Source organism: Crocodylus porosus, unplaced genomic scaffold, assembly GCF_001723895.1.
Source record: "Crocodylus porosus isolate Cpor-Errol unplaced genomic scaffold, CroPor_comp1, whole genome shotgun sequence".
NCBI lineage: Eukaryota > Metazoa > Chordata > Crocodylia > Crocodylidae > Crocodylus > Crocodylus porosus.
Genome location: NW_017728933.1, coordinates 8,214,785 through 8,234,484, shown reverse-complemented (window position 1 = coordinate 8,234,484; position 19,700 = coordinate 8,214,785). Strand labels below are relative to the sequence as shown.

Below are 19,700 nucleotides of genomic sequence, written 5' to 3'. Positions count from 1 at the left end.
ATTTGGCCTTGGATACAAATGATATATATATATATATATATAAATTCTCTTCCTTTGATTGTCGAGTTCCTTGCTTTGGGCAAACCCTGCGTTCCCCACAGGCACGCACCTTCCCACACCAGCTGGTGTCCACCTACGCACGCAGGCCAGGGCATGTACGTGCTGGCACCCCAGCCCGTGCAGCTCACAGGCTTGCAAACAGGTGCCCGTGTGCAGGGAGATGTGCACACATGGGCACTGAACCAAAAGTGTGGCCCACAGCGGACTTGGGGAAAAACACACACCCATGGCATGCTGACCCCCTGGCGTGTGCACACTGTGTATTGCAGGCATGTCTGTGTTTGGAGATGGCCTGCTAACGACAACTACTGTCTGGGTAGGATGGGCGAGGATGTCCATGGCGTGAGGGGGTCTCTGTCCCGGAGAGCTTGCAGCCTCTGCGGGCAGCGCACAAAGGAGCAGGGAAATTCCATTTGACGTCATTGCTGTGGTGGGCGTGCGTGGACCTGGGCAGGGCTGGGCTGATTTCTGACGGTGCCTTCCCCTCTCCTCTCCTTCCTGGGGATGCAAAGGCTTGCTGTGGATAGCACTAGGGGGATGCACATCCCCTGGTTTAGGAGGCAGTGCCAGGCTGCCCCAGCTGGTTGGGTTGCCTGGGGGTGTTTGTGCCCCTAAAGGGTGTGCACAGCCCTGCAAGGCACCTCACTGGGGGCCGTGTGCGCCCCGGTTGCTAAAGGCTTGTGTTGTGTGTGCCTATTGCCAAGGATGCTGCTAAGGCCCCTGCTTCCTTGCGGGCATGGGCGTCCCCTGTCATGGGAGTTGTTACGTGGGGGTGGCTCAGCACCGGTGGCTGCTAAAGGATGTGGAGTGCATTGCCTTCCTCCTGCTCTTTCTCTTGCTCCCTTCTTAGAGACCAAGCTAGGTGCTTTGCAGCCCCGTGCCAAGCCCCAGACCCCCTGCCTCGCCTCCCTCCTCCCAGCACTGCGCCCCTCTGCTGGCATCCAGACTCGGTGGTTAGGGGGTGGGGGGCTGCTGCCACTCCTTGCACACAAGGCCAGGCTGTACAGCAGCTGCTGAGCTTTAATGAAGCCTCCGGTCTGATGTTAATCACGCTGCGCAGCCCACGGCCGTGTCCTCCCCTCACCTCACAGCGCCCTGCCCCCAGAGACATCCCCTGCACCTCATGGCATCTGCTTGCCGTGCGTGCGTGCATGTGTGTGTGTGCGTGTGTGTGTGCGAGCACAGCCGCTGCTGTAGCTGCCTCCAGAGCAAAGCGGTGACTGTGCAGTGGTGGGTGGAGAGGGGGAGGAACACAAGGCTGGTGTATGCCAGAGCCTGGCTGCTGACTTTATGTAACGCATGTGCACGCGTGTATGTGTGTGTGCGTGCAGTTCTCGGGGGCTGCGTGTCCTAGAAGGACCCTCTGCGCGCGCTGGCGCACACATGCTGTATAAACACAGCAGTCCCTCTCCCAGCCAGTTCCCACTCAGATAACCCTAAGCTCCAGCTGCTCTGTTGTGCGTGGCTGACAGTACTGAGGCCCTGAGTGCACTGCATGGACACGAAAAGGGTCAGACCGTATGGGCCAAGTCTGACCCCCTAACATTTCCAGCTGTTACAGGTGGTACTGTGAACTATCGTGACTGTGTATGCAGTGGGCTTGCTTCTCACTGCCTGTGAGTGGGAAGGTGTTCATGGTGTGTGTGCATATATGTGGTGTCTGTATATAAGTGCATTTGGGCATGTGTGTGGGTGTATGGTGTGTGGGGGTGTGTAGTTTATACATAGATGATAGTGTACATGCATGCATTGTTCGTTTTTAGCATCTAGACTGAGGAATCGCCTATGAGCTCCAAAAACAGCACAAGGATCAGTGCAAATAGGTAACAAAACCATGAGGGGCACATCTGCGTGTATGAGCCTGGCTGTAGCAGGTGTGTAAGCATGCAAGGACGTCACGTGTGCATAGGCATATCTATGCGTGAGCTTGCCTGTTTGGAGCATGTGGGTGTGTATGCATATGTATAATATGCATGTCTAGGTGCGTGTAAGCATGTTGGTATGCTGTGGGTGCCATGTGTATGTGTGTGTCTGGGTAGGCGTGCATGGCTATTTCCTATGTATGAGATATGATCATGTCTTTCCATGAATGGACGCTCTGGTCAAATGCCCAAGAAAACCTGTTACGGGCTGGAAGCGTTTCTTCCCTTGCTCTCATGCGGCTCCTTGTCCTCTACCCCTGCCTTCCCTGCACTTTTCCTGGGTTGGGAGAAGACAATGCTCCTCAAGAGGCCAGGAGTTTTTCCTGCTCTTGATTAAAAGGCCGGAGCAGCCAGCACCCCTGCTTGCTTCCCATCCTGAGCGTCCGTGAAGTGCTAGTGTTGTGCCAACTCCTCCTCAGTTCCCGTATGGGAGAGATGTACTGGGGGGAAAGCGTCTCTCACTGGCAGCTGAGGGCTTGCGTTTGCTGAGCCCGCAGAAGCGGGGTGAAGGGTGGGAGAGACCCTGGCATAGGACCCAGGGGCTGCAGCTGGGGCAGGGCCAGGGGTGGGACTAAGGATTTGCAGTGTTTGATTAGATGGGTGATGGTGAGGCTGGAAACCATGCGGGGATTTCCACCTGGGTCTCTCTTATCTGCATCACCCAGGATGCTGGGGTGGTCTTCTTGCCTTTGCCAGCTAGCGGGGACCATCCATGGTGCATGCTGTGGGGTCAAGGTCTTGTGAACTATCGTGACTGTGTATGCAGTGGGCTTGTTTCTCACTGCCTGTGAGTGGGAAGGTGTTCATGGTGTGTGTGCATATATGTGGTGTCTGTATATAAGTGCATTTGGGCATGTGTGTGGGTGTATGGTGTGTGGGGGTGTGTAGTTTATACATAGATGACTTGTAGCTGATGGGGAAGCCTCCTCCTGCCCTGGGCCCCCTTGCTGTTTTATTTCTGGGTCTGTTTTCCTTCCCCTCCAACATGCCCTGCCATTCGGGGCCTGCCCTCCCGACCTCGTTCTGCCAATGCCTCTCGCTTCTCCCCGGCAGCACCCCTGCTTTCCCAGCCTGCCCTCTTCCACGTTGCCCTTTCCTCCAGCCCCTGGGCTTGGCGTGGCCGATTGCTGGGCTCTGCCGCTCCAGCCGTGCCCGCGGCAGGGTGTGGCAGGTCTGGCCCCATCTGACTCTTTCCCCAGGACTCTGCCTCTCCAGTGAGCCGGGAGGCTGGTCAGCGCAGGGGAACAAAGGCAGCTTTCTTTGCGTGGCGAGGAGCGTGCCACCCAGCACACCTGCCCCAGGTTGGCAGGGAGGCCCGGTGCGCACAAGGCAGGCACTGGCTGGGCTGGGGCCTGCCTGGGCAAGGAGGAGCTCAGGCTAGCTGGTTGCTGCATCGCCCTTGTTAGGTAGGTGCCTGGCGGGAGGAGCCGTGTCTCACATCTCCTGGGCATGCTGCGGGATCCCTCTGTGCCGCCGTTTTGCCGCTCCTCCGTGCATGACTGAATCCGGAGGGCCAGGGCTCTGCTTCTCTTCTCCTCGTGGTGCCCCGGGCCCCTGCTGAGGGATGTTTGAAGCTGTGCGGACCTTGTAGAGAGTGGTCCCCCCACCCCCCCAGCCACCTCATTCCCACTTGTAGCTTTCCCCAAGCCTGCCTGGAGAGACGTCCAGTCCCAGAGACCACCCAGAGGCTCGCGGTTCAACGGGCCGAGATATGCAGCTCCGGAGCTCAGAGAAGCGCGTCCAGGGACCCGCTCGCACTGCTTTCCGCCTCCTCCAGATCCCGGAGCCCGATCCCTTCAGTCTGTGGATGTAAAGCCTTGCCCCTGACCTTCCCTAGCTCTTGAAGACGCCGTCCTGTGCTGGGGCAGCGGCGAGCCCCCCTCCGCGATCCTTCAGCCTCCGGGTGATGGAGCATCGCATCCCACTAGCTGGGACGTGACTGAGGTGGGGAGAGGGGCCGGGGGGATGTGCGCAGTTTACAGTGCAGACTGCCCCAGTTCGGTCTCAGGTAGATGTACTAGGGATCATAGGAATAAAGCTTGTGTGGGCATGCCGGAGAGATGGGGGTTGAGGCTGCATGGGGCAGGGCAGCCACTGCAGACCCTCTTGCTTGCTGGTTCAGCTCCAGCCTGGAGGAAAGCTGTTCCCACCAGCTTGGGGGTTTGTCTGTCTGCCGGCCTGCGTCTGCCGTGAGCTGGCCGTGGCTGCGCTGCGGGCCGAGTGCCCGCGACACAAAGCCACCCCTGCAATTGGCAGCGTCGTGGCCAGCTCAGCGAGCCGAGGCTAGACTGGATGGTGCAGGCAGGAGCTCCCCAGCCTGCTGCAGAGCCAAGGTCCCGGCGGGCCAGGTGTGTGGGAAGTCTGCTGGGCAGCTGGGCCTGCTCTGACCTGCTGCTAAACACAGGGTTCAGGCTGGAGGGCCGAGGGAACTGTAAACACGCCGGGGAGGGGCCGAGACGCCGAGCGAGCGAGTCTGCCCTGTGTCAGCGAGGAAGGAGCCGGGGGTGCGAGTGGTTGGAGGGCTGGGTGGGCGATGAAGGCTGTCCTGGGCCCTGAAAGCAGCAGGGCAGTGTTGGGGGGCAGTGAAATGGGAAGTAGGAGGACCCCACAGATGCCAGGCCCCTTGGAGAGCCCTCGCCCCACAGCAGGGAGCTGCCCTCCTGGGTCTGGTTTTGGTGAGACCGCGGGCTGGCTGGGTTTCAGCTCCCAGGGCTGGCATGGTCACCGTGCCCCGGGGTCCCTTCTGCCTTAAGGCCGGGCAGGGGGGATCCAGCCTGGTGAGTGTGCATCCACAGGGGGAATGAAGCATGCGAGAGGCTCCTTCCTGCCAGCCTCTCTGTCTCCATTGCACAAGGGGTCCTTGCTGAATGGGTCCGGCTGACACACCGGTCGGTGTCCCCAGCTCCGGCCTGAGCAGACGGGCTGTACCGAGCCGGCACGCTGCCAGCTGTCTGCATGCCCGCTTTGGCTGAGCAGGCCTGAAATGAACAGTACATTCCTGCCCTGGCAGGAGGCTGGCCTCAGCGTGTGACGCCAGCCGCTGGAACAGCACTTTGATCTCCATGCGATCACGGGGCGTGAAAAGAACAGACGAGTCTCTGGAGATCACGCCACAGTCTCGCGTGCTTGGTCACTCAGTGCCAGGGATTACCTCCCACCCTGCTCAGGCTTGGATGGGAGCGGTGAGGCGGCTGCTGCCTTCCACCCCAAAAGTGGCTGCATTTCTCTAGCACAGAGCATATGAGACCCCTGTGTTTCCGTCCCTTCTGTCACAGGACTTCTGCCAATGGGCACAGGACAGCCCCCAGAGAAGTGGTTCTGGCTGGGAAGGGGGCTGTGGCCAGGGCAGGCCAGCAGAGTGCATCTACTGGGTAATTTCAAGCACCAGTGTCCCAGGAGCACCCAGCTCTCCTGGGAGGCACCACCAGCCTTCCCCTGGGGGCAAATACCTGGATGAGGCAGGGCAGCTTGCTGGCACTGGAATCACCACTCTCTATGCCAGCAGCAGTGGATCCAGCTGCTACAGAGCTCACAATACTGCCAGGGCACTTGGGAGGGGGGCACAGGGTAGCTCAGTCCATGCTCCTGGAATAGCCTCTTGCACAGAGAGCCGGCCTCTGGGGCATGGGGGTCTTGGCTGAACAGTATGTTGGCAGCACCTTGCTGCTGCAAAATGCTCCTTCTTTCTGCTTGTGCTGCTCCTGGCAGCTGATCCCCACCTTGTGCTCCTGCGACCTGGGCTGGGCTGGCTGTGCCCCTCACCATTGCTCTGTGCCAGGGAGCTGGGCCTTGGGAGCATAGCCAGAGGATTCTGGGCTTGGCAGTGATGAATATGATGTGCATGTGTATTTTATATATATATTTTATATATATAAAATATATTCTCTCTCTCTCTCTATATAACTCTCTCTCTCATTTATTTATTTAAAAAAATTCCGCAGTAGAGCTGGGGGCTGGAAGTCAGGACTCCTGGGTTCTTCCCCCGCTTCTGAGAGGGACTGATGCCTAGTGATTGGAGCAGGGGAGGACTAAGAGCCAGGAGCCCTACTTTCTGCTGTGTTGCAAACACAGCGCTTTGTGTGGGTCCCCAGCTTTGCTCTATGCCTCAGTGCCCCCATCTGGGAAATGGGGGCAAAGTCATTGCTCTCATCGGGTGCCAGGAGGCAATGAAGACCCGTTTGCAAACCTCTGTGCTGCTGTGGTGGGGCAAAGCCTGGTTATTACAGTCCATTGCCACAAGGACTTTTGGGAGGGTTAGTTCTTTGTTAATGGCCACACGGTGTCTGGAAATGCTACACTGGGATTGCAACAGGTCGCGCAGCTGGGACTGCGCGGCTTGCCACAGCACTGCTTGATCCAGTGCCTCTGTCTCACTCCTGTTGGAGGGGAGGGGGCTTGCATGCGGGCGAGGATCTGTGTTGTCCCTGGAGCCCTCTTTGTCGTCCCAGCCCCCTCCGCTCGCAGCCAAGATGACTCCCAGAGGCAACGTCACAATTGTGCAATAGGGCTGGAAGCGGTGAGTCAGGAGACGCTGGAGCAGGCCGATGGGAATCGGGACTCCTGGCTTGCACTCCCAGCTCTGGGAGCAGGCGCGCTGCAAGCAGTGGAGCCTCCGTTCCCATCCGTTCCCAGCCCAGGGAGAGAGGTGGGGCTGAGAGTCCCGGGTCAGGCCAGAGGTGGGTGTGATCTGGTGGCGAGGGTGCCTGACTCGATGCTACCTGCTTTGCTCCATGACCATGTGTGAGTCTTGCCCTTCCCCTGTGGCTGCAGGTGTCTGCCCCAGTAACAAGCACCGAGTTCGCTAGGTGGAAACAGCTGAGTGTTACTGATGAGCAACTGTGTGGCTCAGCGGGCCCTTAGCTGCATCCCATGGGAAGCACTGCACTGGGGTGCTGCTCCAGTCACTCCTACCCACAGACCCCCCTGCTCCACGCCATTCTTGCTAGAGCCTATCCTGGAGTCTCAGGCCTGGTCCTGCTATTGCAAAGATCCAGGATAATGAGTCTGGTGACTGCACTGGGGTGGTGGGGCTGTGTTTTTTGGGGAGGTGATGAGCTCTGTCTGGCATTTCAGGGTTGCCAGAGCACTGGGCATGGCCTGCTCTGCCCGGGATGTCAGGGGTGTATTCACCGGTGCCACGCGGCAGCTGCACAGGTCTGTGGGGGCTGTGGTATGTGATGGGGGGGGAAGCTACCCCCAGTCTGGCATCTTCTGGGCCCTTCACCCCTGTCCTCACTCTGCGTTCTGTGTGCAAACAGGGGACCCTACACCCAGGAGCACGGCACGCACCACATGAGGGCCAGCGGGCCATGGAGAGTGCAGCAGAAAGCGGCGAGGCCATACCGAGGCGGAGGAAACCTCAGGAAGGAGGCCGAGACCCCTGGGTGATGGAGAGCAGTGGGGCAGGGGCTGGGCATCGGACCACTGAGCTGGAGATCCCTGCCCAGAGCTACCGGGACAGAGCGACGTCTGGGCAGGACGCAGCAGCACCCCCCGAGAAGACCTCGTTCTGGGGGGACTCCGAGGAGGCCAAGGATTTCTCCCTGGGTCTGAGACGGGGCTGCGACACCCCCAGAATGGCACCGGGGTCTCCGTACCCCGCTGGCACCGACAGGAACTTCTCCCAGCCCAGGGAGGACAGGCTGGAGGAGCTGCCACGCCAGCCCCTCAGGAGGCCGGCCCCTCAGGAGGCAGCTGGTTTCCAGCCCAGGAATGGGGAGGCAAAGCCTGGCTGGGTGGACCGGAGCCAAGCAGAGCCTGGCCTCACATGGGCGGAGGCCATGCTGGCCAGCCAGATGGCCCTGTACTGCCCCACTTACCCCTGCTATTCCCTGCCCTTCCCTATGCTGGAGAGCCCCACCAAACCCAAACAAGATGCCCTTCATGCCCCCAGCCCCCCAGCAGACGGGCTGCGTGACCACCCTGCCTTCCAGCGCTTGCACATGCACTGCCCCTTCCTCACTGAGGCCACGCTGGCAGAGAGAAATCTCTTCCTGGTGTCTTCCCTGGCAGCGACCAGCACGCCGGCAGAGTCTGCCCATGGGAACAGCTTGGCCGGCTTGGCTCGCCAGCCCCAGGACGGCCCCTCTCCCCGGGGAGAGGCCTGCTATGCTGCTGCGGACTGGCCCCTGGCATCCGACCCACTCCCCTGGAGCCCCTCTCTCTACCTGGCACCCCACCCACGAGCAAAAACGTCGTCTGCTTTTGAGACCTGCTCCAGTGTCCCGGATGAGGTAGGTGTGTGGCATTTCCAGTGCCAGCAGACGTAGGATCCCATGGTGCTGCCACAAGAGCAGCTGGGGAGTTGGGCCCGGTGGGGTTTGCTGATTTCCCCTCTGACATGAGGTGGGGCTTGCTGCATCCATGCAGCCAGTGCGGGGAGGTGCCAGTGCAGGGGCAGGCAGGATGACCAACCCTCCTGGATTTGGTGGGACCCGGAGGAACTTCTGGGCTGTGGCTGTTATCCCCATGAGATCCCTGAAATGAGAGCTTGGTCCTAAGGCTGCAGTGGCAGTCCCACATCTTTGCAAGCCCAGTGCTCCGAGCTCCCCTTCACTAAAACAGGGCTCTCAGCTTGCAGTCCAGGATAGCCTCTTTAGAAGGCAAGGCTTAGTTTCATAGTTTCATATTCATATTCATTCACTTCACCTTCTAAAGTTTGATGCCCAGGTGCCCTGTGGGCCTGCCCTGAAGGGTTGTGGGCAGGTCACCCGGGGGAAGACACAGTAGATCAGAGGCAACTGTCCTGTTTGTGACACCGGGAGCTGTGGAGTAAGCCTGGCATCTGCAGAGTGTTTCTTATTTATTTTGGCTGCCGTGGCTGCATGTGGGTGATGCTGCCCCATCAGCCCTTTGTGCCCTGTGCCCTGCTCCCCAGTACAGTGGGGCTGGTGCCACTGCCCTGCTTCTCTGACAGAGGGGGTCTTCCCTGAGATTCAGCAACGTTTTCTGGGCAGCAGTTGAAGCCTGTGTTTAGGGGAGCAGGTCCCTCATATCTGGCTGGGGGAAACAGGAGTCAGTGTGAGCCCTGGCTGTGGGGTGAGGGCATCCCTCCCCAGGTGGTAAATGCAGCTCACAGAGAGGTGCCTCCAGAGAAGACAAGATCTCAGCTCTTCCCTGCTCCTCTGTTGTGGGAATGGGGACCAAGGTAGACCAGGCTTGCCCCCGGAAGTGGCACTGGGGTCCTGGTCCCTGCTCTGGTGTCAGCACCCCTCCCTGGCCTTGGTCAAGTCAGGGGTTAATCCCTCTGTCTGGAACAGCGGGCTCCTGTTGCTGTTGACTTCCTGGCCCCTTAGTTAATGATTGTGGCGTGCAGCAGTGCCAGGAAAGCCCTGACGTCTGCACTCAGCTGGGAGGCTGGACCTGAGCAGGGGTGCAGGGCTGTGTTTGTGTCCTGGCGGCACCTGGCCAGATCACAAACATATGATGAGAAGCAGGGCAAAGAGTTTGCAATACAAATAGGCCAGACAATTGCATCTGGGCAGGCAGGATCATGCCTGCCTCACAGATGGGGAAACTGAGGCTCAACGAGGCTAAGGGTACTCTGTTCTCTCAAGTGCACTGGCTTTTCTCACCCTTCTCCCCAAAGCCCCGCCTCCCTGGGAGCAAGGCCTCCTCACTGCTTGCTGTCTCTTCTCTGGTCCCCTGCAGGAGTTTTACCCCAAGAAGGATCCTCACGTGGCAAAAGACTGGGCCTCCCCGCCTAACCATATGCAGCCACGGCAGCTTGGCCAGCACGAGGCAGGGTGGGGGCGACGAGAGCAGGAGAGCGAGCTGGACTCATCGGGTGCAGAGCTGGTGCTGGTGCCATTGCGGAAGGTGGGCCAGCGGGAAGGGAGTCCGGCAGCCCCACTGCCGTCCAGCGACCCCCCGCTTCTTGATGGCTGGAGCCCAAGCGGCCCAGCCCTGCTCTACCTGAAGCCCGGTGCAGAAGGGCATTCGGGGGGCTCATGGCCCAGCAGGCCCCCAGCTCTGGATGAGCCTCTGCAGAAGCCAGGGGCCAGACCTGCAGAGTCCAAAGACGACAGCCTCACCTACCAAAGCTCGATGCCCGGGTGCCCCGTGGGCCTGCCAGACTCTCGGAGACCTCGTTCCCAGGACGCTGCCTGCCAGCGCTCCTCTCCGGGCTGCAGCCCACAGGACCTCAGGAGGTGCCAGGGGACAGGCTGCGGTCCCCTCAGCCCCTTTGGTGCCAGGCTGGAGGGGCTGGGGCTGTATGAAGAAGCAGAAGGGGTCCAGGGCAACAAGACGGGCAAGCTTTCCGCCCTGGTGTCCTGCCTGCCCAGCAGCCACCACACCAAGCTGAAGAAGACCTGGCTGACCCGGCACTCGGAGCAGGATGGGGACCTTGCTGCCTGCCTTGGGGACACAGGGGCCGGCGGTCGGACCAAAGAGGGTGTGCCTCCACAGTGCCCGGTTTTAAAGAGGGAGGTGCGGGATGGCAGCAGCGAAGCAGACCGGCCTGGCAAGCAGGCAGCCAAGCGGGCACATGGCCACATTGCCAGGGAGGCGGATCGGAGCCCCTGTGACAGCGAGGGTGACTTCTCAGCCAAGCGGAGTTGCAAGCCCGCAGAAGAGACTGTGCTCGGCGCTGCCGGGGCTGGCGGTGAGGCCTTGGAGCAGAAACACTCGCTCCTGCTGGGAAGAGGTGGAGGCAGGGAGGGAAGACAGGGTGGCAGGGATGGGCTGCAGTGCTGAAGCATCCTCTGCCAGCTGAGTGTGCCAGTGGAGTTGAGCGTGGCTGAGCAACAGGGGCCAGGCGTGGGCTGCAGCGTCCTTTGTGGACCAGTACTTCCCTCAGGGTCTCCTGCCTCCCCCAACACCTGCATGGTCCCCATTGCCCCAGGGGCTGGCCTGCGAGCAAGCCAAGTTGGAGTCCTTGGCTGCTGCCAAGGGGCAGAGAGCCCCTGAGGCCTGTCGCAATGGGATGCCTCTGCTGAGGAGCATCCAAAGCAAATGGATGTGCTGCCAGAAGCCACAGGGTATAACTTTGCTCTGTGCTTTGGCAACCACTTCCCTGCCCACCCTTGTATCCCTGGCTCCTGGAGACCTCAGCCGTTCTGGGCTGTGCTGATCTCCGGGGCTCCCCCGGGAAGGGGCTTGATCCTTTTTTCCTCTATCACCTTTCTGCTGCTGAGAGTGGGGAGGACATGGGGCTTGGTGGGCCCCGCAGCACCCCAGGATGAGCTGGCAGAACGGGGTACATGCGTCAGCCAGAGGTGCTCAACTCCACTTTGCTTCCCCAGGGCTGCTGAGCTGCAACGGTGGGCATGCCAGCAGGGAGGTGGAGAAGCCCTACCTGCAGAGCGTGCCCTGCACGGCCCTGCCCGACAGCATCAGACGGTGCTGCGGGTGCACTGCCCGGAGCAGGGAGGGCGCCCTGCCCCATGAGAAGGAAGAGCTGGCAGGGACAGGCTGCAGGCTTTTGCATTTCCGGAGGTGAGCAGGGCACTGTCCTTGCCGGAAGCAGGGGTTCTTGGGGGAGCCCATGCTACCGTGTGGGCAGGGATCTCATTCCTTGTGGGGCAAAGCAGCTCCTGGGATGGTGTCAGCAGGGCTGGTCCTGCCTTGGGCAGGGGGCTGGATGCAAGGATCTCCTGAGGGCTCTGCGCTGTGCCTTGATAGTTGCACGAGCTGGCTCCCACGGAGCAGAGGGAGGACGTGGGGCGGTAGAAGTGGAGAAGTGAGATCTACTGTGCAGCAGAGTCATCTCTAGGTTTGGAGATTTAGGTTAGGTTAGGTTTGGAGGTAGAGGCCGTCACGGTTCCCTCTTTGTTGTGCTGGTGGCTGAGTCTCCTTCTGGCTGGTGGCAGGTTGGCCATCGGTGACCACGGGAAGCTGAGCATGGACGGGTTCTCCATGCTGGACGAGGCGGAGGGCGAGAGCTTGCACCTGGGGGTCTCCGGCAGAGAGAGACGGGGCAGGGATGTGAGCACCAGTCTCAGCCTAGCCAAGTATTTGCTCTCTGTCCTGGGGGACCAGTTCTGTGAGGCTGTCAGGAAAGACCAAGAGGCCTGGCTGGAAGCACAAGGGGGAAACAAAGGTATGTGAGAAGCAGGGGCTCCAAGCGTGCATGCAGAGGCGGTCACTGGCTGCAGCTGGTGAAGCGGGGGAACTGGACCCTCTGGCACCCGCAGCACGGGCGGCTCATGCACAAGAAGGGGCTTTGCATGGGAGCAGCCGTGGCAGGTGACGGACTTGTGTTTGCTTGCAGGAGTGGCTGCCTGGCGGCGAGGGGCAGGGGCCCCACAGGCCTGTGACGCCTGTCGGCGCAGCCTCTTCAGCACCCACTGGAGCTGCCCCAGCTGTGGATTCCAGCTGTGCTCCACATGCTGCCGGACCCAGAGGGAGCAAACCAGCCCAGGTACCCCTAAGGGCACCACCAGTGGGGCAGTGCGGCCCGCTGGGGTCAGCTGCAGTCACCAGGGAGGCTAGAGGAGACTGTGGCTCTGAGCTGGGCCCCGTCTTGCAGCTCCCAGCTGGCAGGGCTCTGTGGGGGAGGACAGGGCAGGGCGGGGGGCTGCTTTGGGCTCTCACCACTGATGGGGTGCTCTCTGCGGTTCTCCAGGGCAGGCAGAGGACTCCGTGCAGCCGGCCGAGTGCGTCCAGGGACCGAATCACGATACCCTGTCCCTGGTCCCTTCACAGTTCATCCCACCCCATGGTGAGCCACCCTCTGCCACTGCTCAGGGCCTGCAAGACTAATGCAGGAGGAGCAGGTGTGGGGAATGGGGGCATGCAGCTTCCTCGCTCCCGAGCTTCATCTCTGCTGCAGACCCGCCCTGCTTGGCACCTGAAATCTGCTGCGCTGCTCCTCTTGCTGTTCCTACAGCCCTTCCCTGCAGGGCCCAGAGCTCCCCCACAGCCCAGCCCAGCTTCCCCCGACCAGGAGCACCTCTTGCAGAGGGAGGTGGAGACTGGAGTGGCTGGGCACCCCCAGAGCCAACGTTCCTGCCCTGCAGTCTCGATGCTGGGACTGGCGTTGCTGTGACCATTGCCTGCCCTGTGCCTACTCCCAGCTCCTGCCTGTTAAGCTCATGCTGTGCTCTCATGTTGCCCATGTGCCACTCCTTGGTGCCATCCGACCTGCGTCTCTTCCCCACTTCTCCAGTCCTGGCCGAGCTGTGGAAGCTGATGCATGAGGTTCGGGATAGGTTTGACATCAGTGCGCGCTGCCCCTGCAGATTGAGCAACCTGAGCAAGAGCCCAGCAGTCACCGCAGGCAGCAGGCAGGTATGTGGGGGGACTTGATCCCAGGAGGGGGCTGGGGCGGAAGCAGGGAGGTGGCAGAGGGGGAGTATGTAGGGGAGGCCCCTTTTTGCATTTTTGGGTGGGAAGGGGAGTGCCCGTGGTGGCTGAGCAGGGCTGGGCTTGTGCTAATTCAGCAGGGTGCAGGGGGCCGTGGCAGCAGCCCCTGCACCATTCCCATCCAGTGCGGGCTGCTGGTGTCTCTCGTGGCATCTGTTCTGCAAAGCTGGCCTGGCTCTGTGCTAAGCTGCACTCTCACTTTATGGCAGCTGCAATGAGGCCTGGGGACTGGCACAATTAAACCTCGGGTCTGTCAGCTGCTTGGCAGAAGGGCCCTGTTTTTCTTCTGTGTCTGTACAGCACTGGGCACAGCGCTGCCCTGCCTCTTGCCTGTGCCTTGTGCGCACTAGGCTGCTACAGATAGTCCAGCATGTTGCTGGACAGGAGTGGTTGGTGGTGGCGGGGCCTAGCTTGCCCTGCTCTGTGGGGCTGGGGGGGTCTAACTCCATGGCCAGGGGTTAGCTGCTGAGCCCCCTGAGAAGGAAGCCCCAAGAGCAAGGCTGTGCCAGGCTGCCCTCACGGCTTTGCTATTTTGGCTGTTTCAGGAGAAGACGGGGAGTGCGGCGCCTTCCCTGCAGCTGACCAGCAATGGAGATGCAGATGGAGCCAGGGCTGTCAAGGAAGGTGGGTGCTGCTCTGTGCACTGGGGAGCTGGGTACCCTCTGGACATGGGAAGGAGTGGATGCAGCATTAGGCCAGGAGCCTTCCTCCCTGCAGTCCTGGGGGAGAGGGAGGGATGCTGCGTACACTGAAGCCCCCAGTGTGGGAGTGGGAGATGCCACACTGGAGGTGTGCTCAGTCCCACGGGTTCCTGGCACACTGCATGGGGTGGCAGCACAGCTGGGGGTGACCTGGGCTAGGGGAGCAGGGAGTGGCAGGGCTGGGCCAAGGGGCAGTGTGTGGGGAGCCCAGGGTGGGGGCGTAGGGCAGCACGGGAGATGGTTAGCAGGACATGTGCAACTCCTGTAGGCCCCTGCTCTGGTCATGGGAGGAGACGCTAACCTTTCCCACTCCACCCGCTTCCCTTTCTCACCCCACCCTGCAGAAAGCCCAGACCCCGGGTACCAGCAGCCCAGCACTCCCAGCCCCAAAGGGGCTGTGCAGACCTCCACCCTCTGCGACCTCCTCACCTCCACGGCTGTCAAGCTGTGCCTGGGGCAGAACGGTGTCCGCATGGCTTTTGCTCCCGTCTCGCCTGCCTTGCCTAGCGTGAGTACAGATCCTCAGAGCTGCTCGGGACCCAGGCACCTGGGGGTATTGCAAAATCTGAGCTAGGCAATGCTGGATCTCAGCTTTGGGGATGTTCAGATCAGGATCTGATGCCGGATCCAGTTAGCAGGGCCCAGGCCGCTCTCAAGGGCGAAGGATCCTCATGCCCTACAGCCTTGTGTGGTGCCGAGACTCAGATGTGGTGTCCCCTGCCCCGGTTCACTGTCACCTGGCCCGAGGTCTTTCCCTTTGGCCCGAGCATGGAAGGCAGCCCCAGGCCTGTGGACAGCCTGGCTGCAGCCTTGTCCCCTCGCCCTCACAGGACAACCGCATCACCAACATCTTGGACAGCATCATTGCCCAGGTGGTGGAGAGGAAGATCCAGGAGAAGCACACCGGCAGCACGCAGGGCAGCCCCCGCTCCCTGGATCCCCAGGTCTCTCACTGCCTCCTGGCCCCTGGCGGGCTCCTCTGGCTGCAGGACCCAAACCACTCCAAGAACTACAAGCTCTTCCAGGAGCACTGGAGGCAGGGCCAGGTAGGGAGCCTGCCCCCAGGACGGCAGGCAGGAACAGGGGTCCTTGTGTACTGCACCCTGCTTTGGGGTGACCAGCTGCACCCCGCACTGGGAGGAAGCTGTCCCCGCTGCCTCTGGTCCAGGCTGGTCCCTGGGCTTGGTGCTGTGCAGACAGGAAGGCTTGCCTCCGCACTAGTCCCTTGCCCCCTTGATGAAGGGGCATGCTCCTGCCCATGCTGCCCTGCCCCGGGGGGTTGCGTATGAGGGTCCCCAGTGCTTTACGCTGCAGGGGGGGTTTCCCTGCACCTCTGCGCCCCGCAGGGTGACAGCCTCCCCCTCTCCCCTTCCCAGGGTAGCCTCTCCCACCCAGTAACCTCTGCCTCCCGCGTGCTGCCCCCGGCAGCCCGTCCTGGTTTCAGGGCTGCAAAAGATGCTGGACGGGAAGCTGTGGGGGCCAGAGTCATTCTGTCGAGAGCGCGGGGAGCAGGAGGGGCGGGTGCTGGACCTACGAGCCCCGGCTGGCCGTGCCCAGATCAGCAGCAAGGACTTTTGGGACGGCTTCGCCTCCAGTGCCAGTAAGCGGATCAGCGCCCGCGCGTGAGAGCTCGCCGGAGGGTTAGCATCAAGGAGGGGCTGGGTCCATGGTGGGAGGTTCACTGAATGCATGGGTGGGCAGGGCCTGGGCTGTTTATCAACCTCTCCTCCGAGTGCAGAGGGGAGACCCAGGCCCAAAGCAGGGCTTGGGCACAGCAGGGGACTGCCCGTGTGCACAGGTGGGTAAGGGCACTCCTGGACAGGGCTTGGGCTCTGTTTGCAGGTGCTGGGTGCAGGAGGAGTGGGGGTGGTGGGGAAACCTGTACCCTCTCATTGCCTGGAGAGGTCTGTCCCCTTGGGGCACAGCAGGAGGGAAGCACGGGAGCAAGGCTGAAGGACGTGCCCTCTTGCAGCATCACAGCGTACGGCCTGGAAATCCCTGACACTCTGCTCTCCCCCAATACAGCCTGCCTGCACCCCGAGCACAGTGAAGGCAGCCTGCTCAGGCTGGACAGCAGCCTTGGGGACATGGAGCCATGCAGGTACGTGGGCAGCGGGGGACGGAGGGAGGTTCCCCAATCACCTGGGCTGTGCCTGGACCCTCCCCAGCACATGCACATGCCTGGGCCCGCATTGCATCTTGTCCCCCTTGCCTGGACCCGTCGCCTCCCCAGTGCTTGGGCTAGTGTTATAGGAAGGCTGGGCTGGCACTGAGCGGAGCTGGGCCGTGGGGGTGCACTGGGTGCTCGGGCTCTGAGTCACACGACTTCCCCCACTCTCTCCCACAGGGCGGAGACCCTCCATGCCAGTTGGCCATTGCTGGAGTATTGTGGGCCTGACGGGATGCTGAACCTCGTCTCCTACCTCCCTGATGGCCAAGGCAGGCTGTGGCTGAGGCCCCGGCTCTGTGCTGCCTATGGTCAGTCCTGCTCCCATCATGCAGTCACCCCCCCGGTAGCCCTCCAAGTGCTTAGCAGAGCAGGGTGGGCCTGATTATTCCTGGGTAGACGGGGGCACGGAGCCCTGCCCAGAGCAACTCTGGCTGCCTCTGGGTTTATAAGGGGCACCACTGTGCCTGGGACAGCCAGTCGACCTCTTGGGGATCCCGGTGGGGAACATGGCTGCTGTCACTTGTATTGTGGTGCAGCCCATACCGGAGCCAGGTCAGGGCTGTGCTCTGTGTGGCCATCTGTGCATTATATCCTGTGCATGGTGGTCTTGCTCACCGGAGGCACCTGCAACACCCAGGCTGGTCTCACCACATCCGTGGTGGAAGAGGTGCGTGCAGGGTGAGGCAGGCTGGCTCGCCAGCCCTTGCTCATGCAGGAGGCGCACGGCCCCGCTGCATCTTCTGCTCCGCGTCCCCGAGCCACGCTCTAACGAGGTGTTTTCCTCCCACCGCCCAGGTGCGATGCCTGGGGACAGGGCTGTTGGGACCAAGAACCTGACCGTTCAGGCGACCGATTCCATCCATGTCTTGGTGCACGTTGGTGCGGCCCCACCGGACTGGCCTGCTGCCCGCCAGGGTAGGGCTCTCGGGGCTGGACGGGCACTGTGCTGCTGGCCGTGCCCTCCTCTATGCCTCTGTAACCCCCTGCCTTTGCCCTGCAGAGATTCTCCTGTGGGTGGAGGAGGACGGTCTGGATGGCGCCCTCAAGGAGAGGCTCTGGGACACGAGCCTCCAGCCCGGAGCCCTGTGGCACATCTTCCGAGCGGAGGATGCTGACCGCATCAGGGGCTTCCTGCAGGAGGTGCGTGACCTCTGTAGGGAGCTGTCCCCGGGCCCAGATGTCCATGGGCATCTGTCTCCGTGTCCCTCCACCAGCTCTTGACGTCTCTGCTCAGACTTCTTCCCATGGGTTGTGTCGTATGGGCTCATCTCACGCCAGCTTCCCTCTTCCCCAGCAGGTGGGTGAAGACCCAGAGGAGGCTGGTGAGGGCCAGCTGGACCCAAACAGCCCCCTCTGGAGCTGCTACTTGGGCCCTTCCCTGAGGAGAAAGCTGCGCGAGGAGTATGGCGTGAGCAGCTGGACCCTGCTCCAGTTCCTCGGGGATGCGGTGCTGGTGCCGGCAGGGGCTCCGCACCAGGTGAGGCACTCGGACAGCATCGGACTCCCCTTGCAAACTTCCCAGGATGGGTCAGACACCCCATCCTCACCTTCTCTCTTCAGTCGGAGGGATGGAGCTGGCCTCTCCCTCTGTAATAACGGTGCCTGGCTCCCTAGGGTGCCTTGCAGCACTGCAACCTGCTGCACAAAGGAGGTGGGAGAAGGACTGTCCGTACTGCACACATGGGGAAATCAAGGCACAACACAGGCCACCGACTTGCCAGAAGCCAGCTGGTGCCAGAGCCAGAAACAGAGACCTCACCCCATCGACCTCTGGCCAGCAAGCTGGAGGGACGCATCTCCAGCCCTGGGGTGTCCTGTCCCCAGGCAATGGTCTGTCAGGGAGCACCCTGGTACCCATGACTCTCTCTCCCTGGCAGGTGCAGAGCCTCAGCAGCACCATCACTGTGGAGCAGCGATTTCTCTCGCCAGAGAACGCAGCCCGTTCCGCTCAGCTCGCAGCCTGGCCCACGGACCCTGCTGGCACCGTGCAGGGGCTCCACGCGCAGGTCAATCCCCATCCTGTTACCCCTGGCCTGCTTCAGGGCACCTGGCTGTGGGAGGGCCTTCTGGGGGTCCCATCCTGCTGGACGGGGTCAGAAAAGCTGTCATCAGCCTGTTCCCTGGCGTCTGATGAGCCGTCATGACCCAGTTTGTCTGTCTGTCCCTTCCCCGCCCCTGGCTTTCCTGCCACGTCCCGCCTGCCACAGTTCTGCAAGGGGGGCACGTGGCTGCTCCACAGTTGCTGTCCTCCACCCCAGAGCTGGGTGCATTGGATCGGAGACAAAGGGCTGGGGCTGGGTTCCTCTCTGTCAGTGCGTGGGCGAGCAAGTTGCAGCAGGTTCGAAGGGGGCCAGGACCTACTGCAGAGCAGCGGGCTGGCAGCGCAGCTCTCCATCTCCCCCACCTGCCCCCTTTGGAGCTCACCTGTCCTGCCTCAGCTTCCATGTGCCACGGGGCGAGAGTGGGCACAAGGGTGGCTCCCATGGGCCAGTCTTGTCAGGGCAGAGAGCGGTGCCTCTGCTTTATGCTTGCACACGTGGGAGAGGAATCCAGCCCCTTACGGAGCCCATAGGGCAATGGTGCGGCCGGTCCAAACCTTGCCTGTTCCTTTGCAGATGGACAGCATGGTTTACTGCGCCGTGAGGGAGGCTGTGGGGACCCTGCAGGGCTACAACTAGGAGCCGGGGGACAGGGGGGGCTGGCTTAGCCCAGTGCCTCGACATCTGGCAAGCAGAACTGGAGAGAAGCAGGCAGTGGCACAGGGAGCTCCTGCCCAGCACGGGGGATGGACGCCTGCGTGACCAAGGCCCAGCGATGGAGAAGACAGCGGCTGAACGGAGCAGGGGCTGAAGCAAGGTGCATGCCTGCGGAGGCCTGGGTAGCACCGAGCTCTGGGCTGGGCACCCGCTGTGAGAAACAGCAGGTCCTCTCCTGCAACGTGACCCCTGCCCTCGAGCCTCTCCTGACCCTTGCTGCCCAGCACCAGCCAGGGATCCCAGACGCGGCCCCTGCCCCAAGATTCACCCTGCAACCCGGGATGTCGTGCCTGGTGCTGCTGCGACCGCATCCCACTGTGGCGTGGGCTCGGAAGGGGAAGGGACCTGGCTGCAGATCTATATCCGTGGGGCCCCCCTGGGGGAGACGGGGCTGGGGTCTCGCGGGGCGGGCATGGGCTGAGGGGCAGGTGAGCTCTGGAAATAAATGTCCGAGAGGAGTCGTGGAGGAGACGTGGCAGCAGAGTCAGTGTCCAATTCTCTCGCCCCCTACTCCCTGTCTCAGGGTGCAGGGCCCGAGCCGCACGCCTGGGGCCCCCAAATTCACCCCCTGCCTTGGTATGGGACCTGCTCTTGCCTTCGTTCACTCCATCCTCCCACTGCTGTCCTGTGGGGTTGCGCATCCAGACACTTTATGGCTCAGCGGGGCAGCCTCTGCCCCACGAGCTGTTCTGGGGCAGGCAGTTGTGGGGTGCAAGGCACTGCCCATCTTTGCATGGAGGGGGTGCAGGTGGGGCAGGAGGGAAGCTGGGCTGAGTAAAGCACC

General features: G+C 61.7%; 1 protein-coding gene across 7 annotated transcripts in view; it reads left to right on the top strand.

Moving 5' to 3' along the window:
• The window catches only part of HR (HR, lysine demethylase and nuclear receptor corepressor), a 27,491-nt gene extending 8,104 nt beyond the window's left edge, over positions 1–19,387 (top strand). For 2 of the 7 annotated variants that reach the window (XM_019546159.1, XM_019546153.1), the window contains exons 2-19: positions 7,241–8,215; positions 9,633–10,587; positions 11,228–11,420; positions 11,795–12,024; positions 12,196–12,345; positions 12,550–12,645; positions 13,093–13,214; positions 13,835–13,913; positions 14,335–14,498; positions 14,821–15,036; positions 15,419–15,590; positions 16,016–16,091; positions 16,338–16,468; positions 16,956–17,075; positions 17,161–17,300; positions 17,455–17,637; positions 18,038–18,166; positions 18,776–19,387. In XM_019546159.1, coding sequence (XP_019401704.1) covers positions 7,292–8,215; positions 9,633–10,587; positions 11,228–11,420; positions 11,795–12,024; positions 12,196–12,345; positions 12,550–12,645; positions 13,093–13,214; positions 13,835–13,913; positions 14,335–14,498; positions 14,821–15,036; positions 15,419–15,590; positions 16,016–16,091; positions 16,338–16,468; positions 16,956–17,075; positions 17,161–17,300; positions 17,455–17,637; positions 18,038–18,166; positions 18,776–18,838 — 4,143 coding nt within the window. In that variant the 5' untranslated portion in view covers positions 7,241–7,291 and the 3' untranslated portion in view covers positions 18,839–19,387. Of the gene's footprint in view, positions 1–3,597; positions 3,927–7,240; positions 8,216–9,632; positions 10,588–11,227; positions 11,421–11,794; positions 12,025–12,195; positions 12,346–12,549; positions 12,646–13,092; positions 13,215–13,834; positions 13,914–14,334; positions 14,499–14,820; positions 15,037–15,366; positions 15,591–16,015; positions 16,092–16,337; positions 16,469–16,955; positions 17,076–17,160; positions 17,301–17,454; positions 17,638–18,037; positions 18,167–18,775 lie in introns of those variants that run through there. The other 5 variants (XM_019546158.1, XM_019546157.1, XM_019546156.1 and 2 more) reach the window with 5 other exon arrangements.
• The last annotated feature ends 313 nt before the right edge of the window (positions 19,388–19,700 follow it).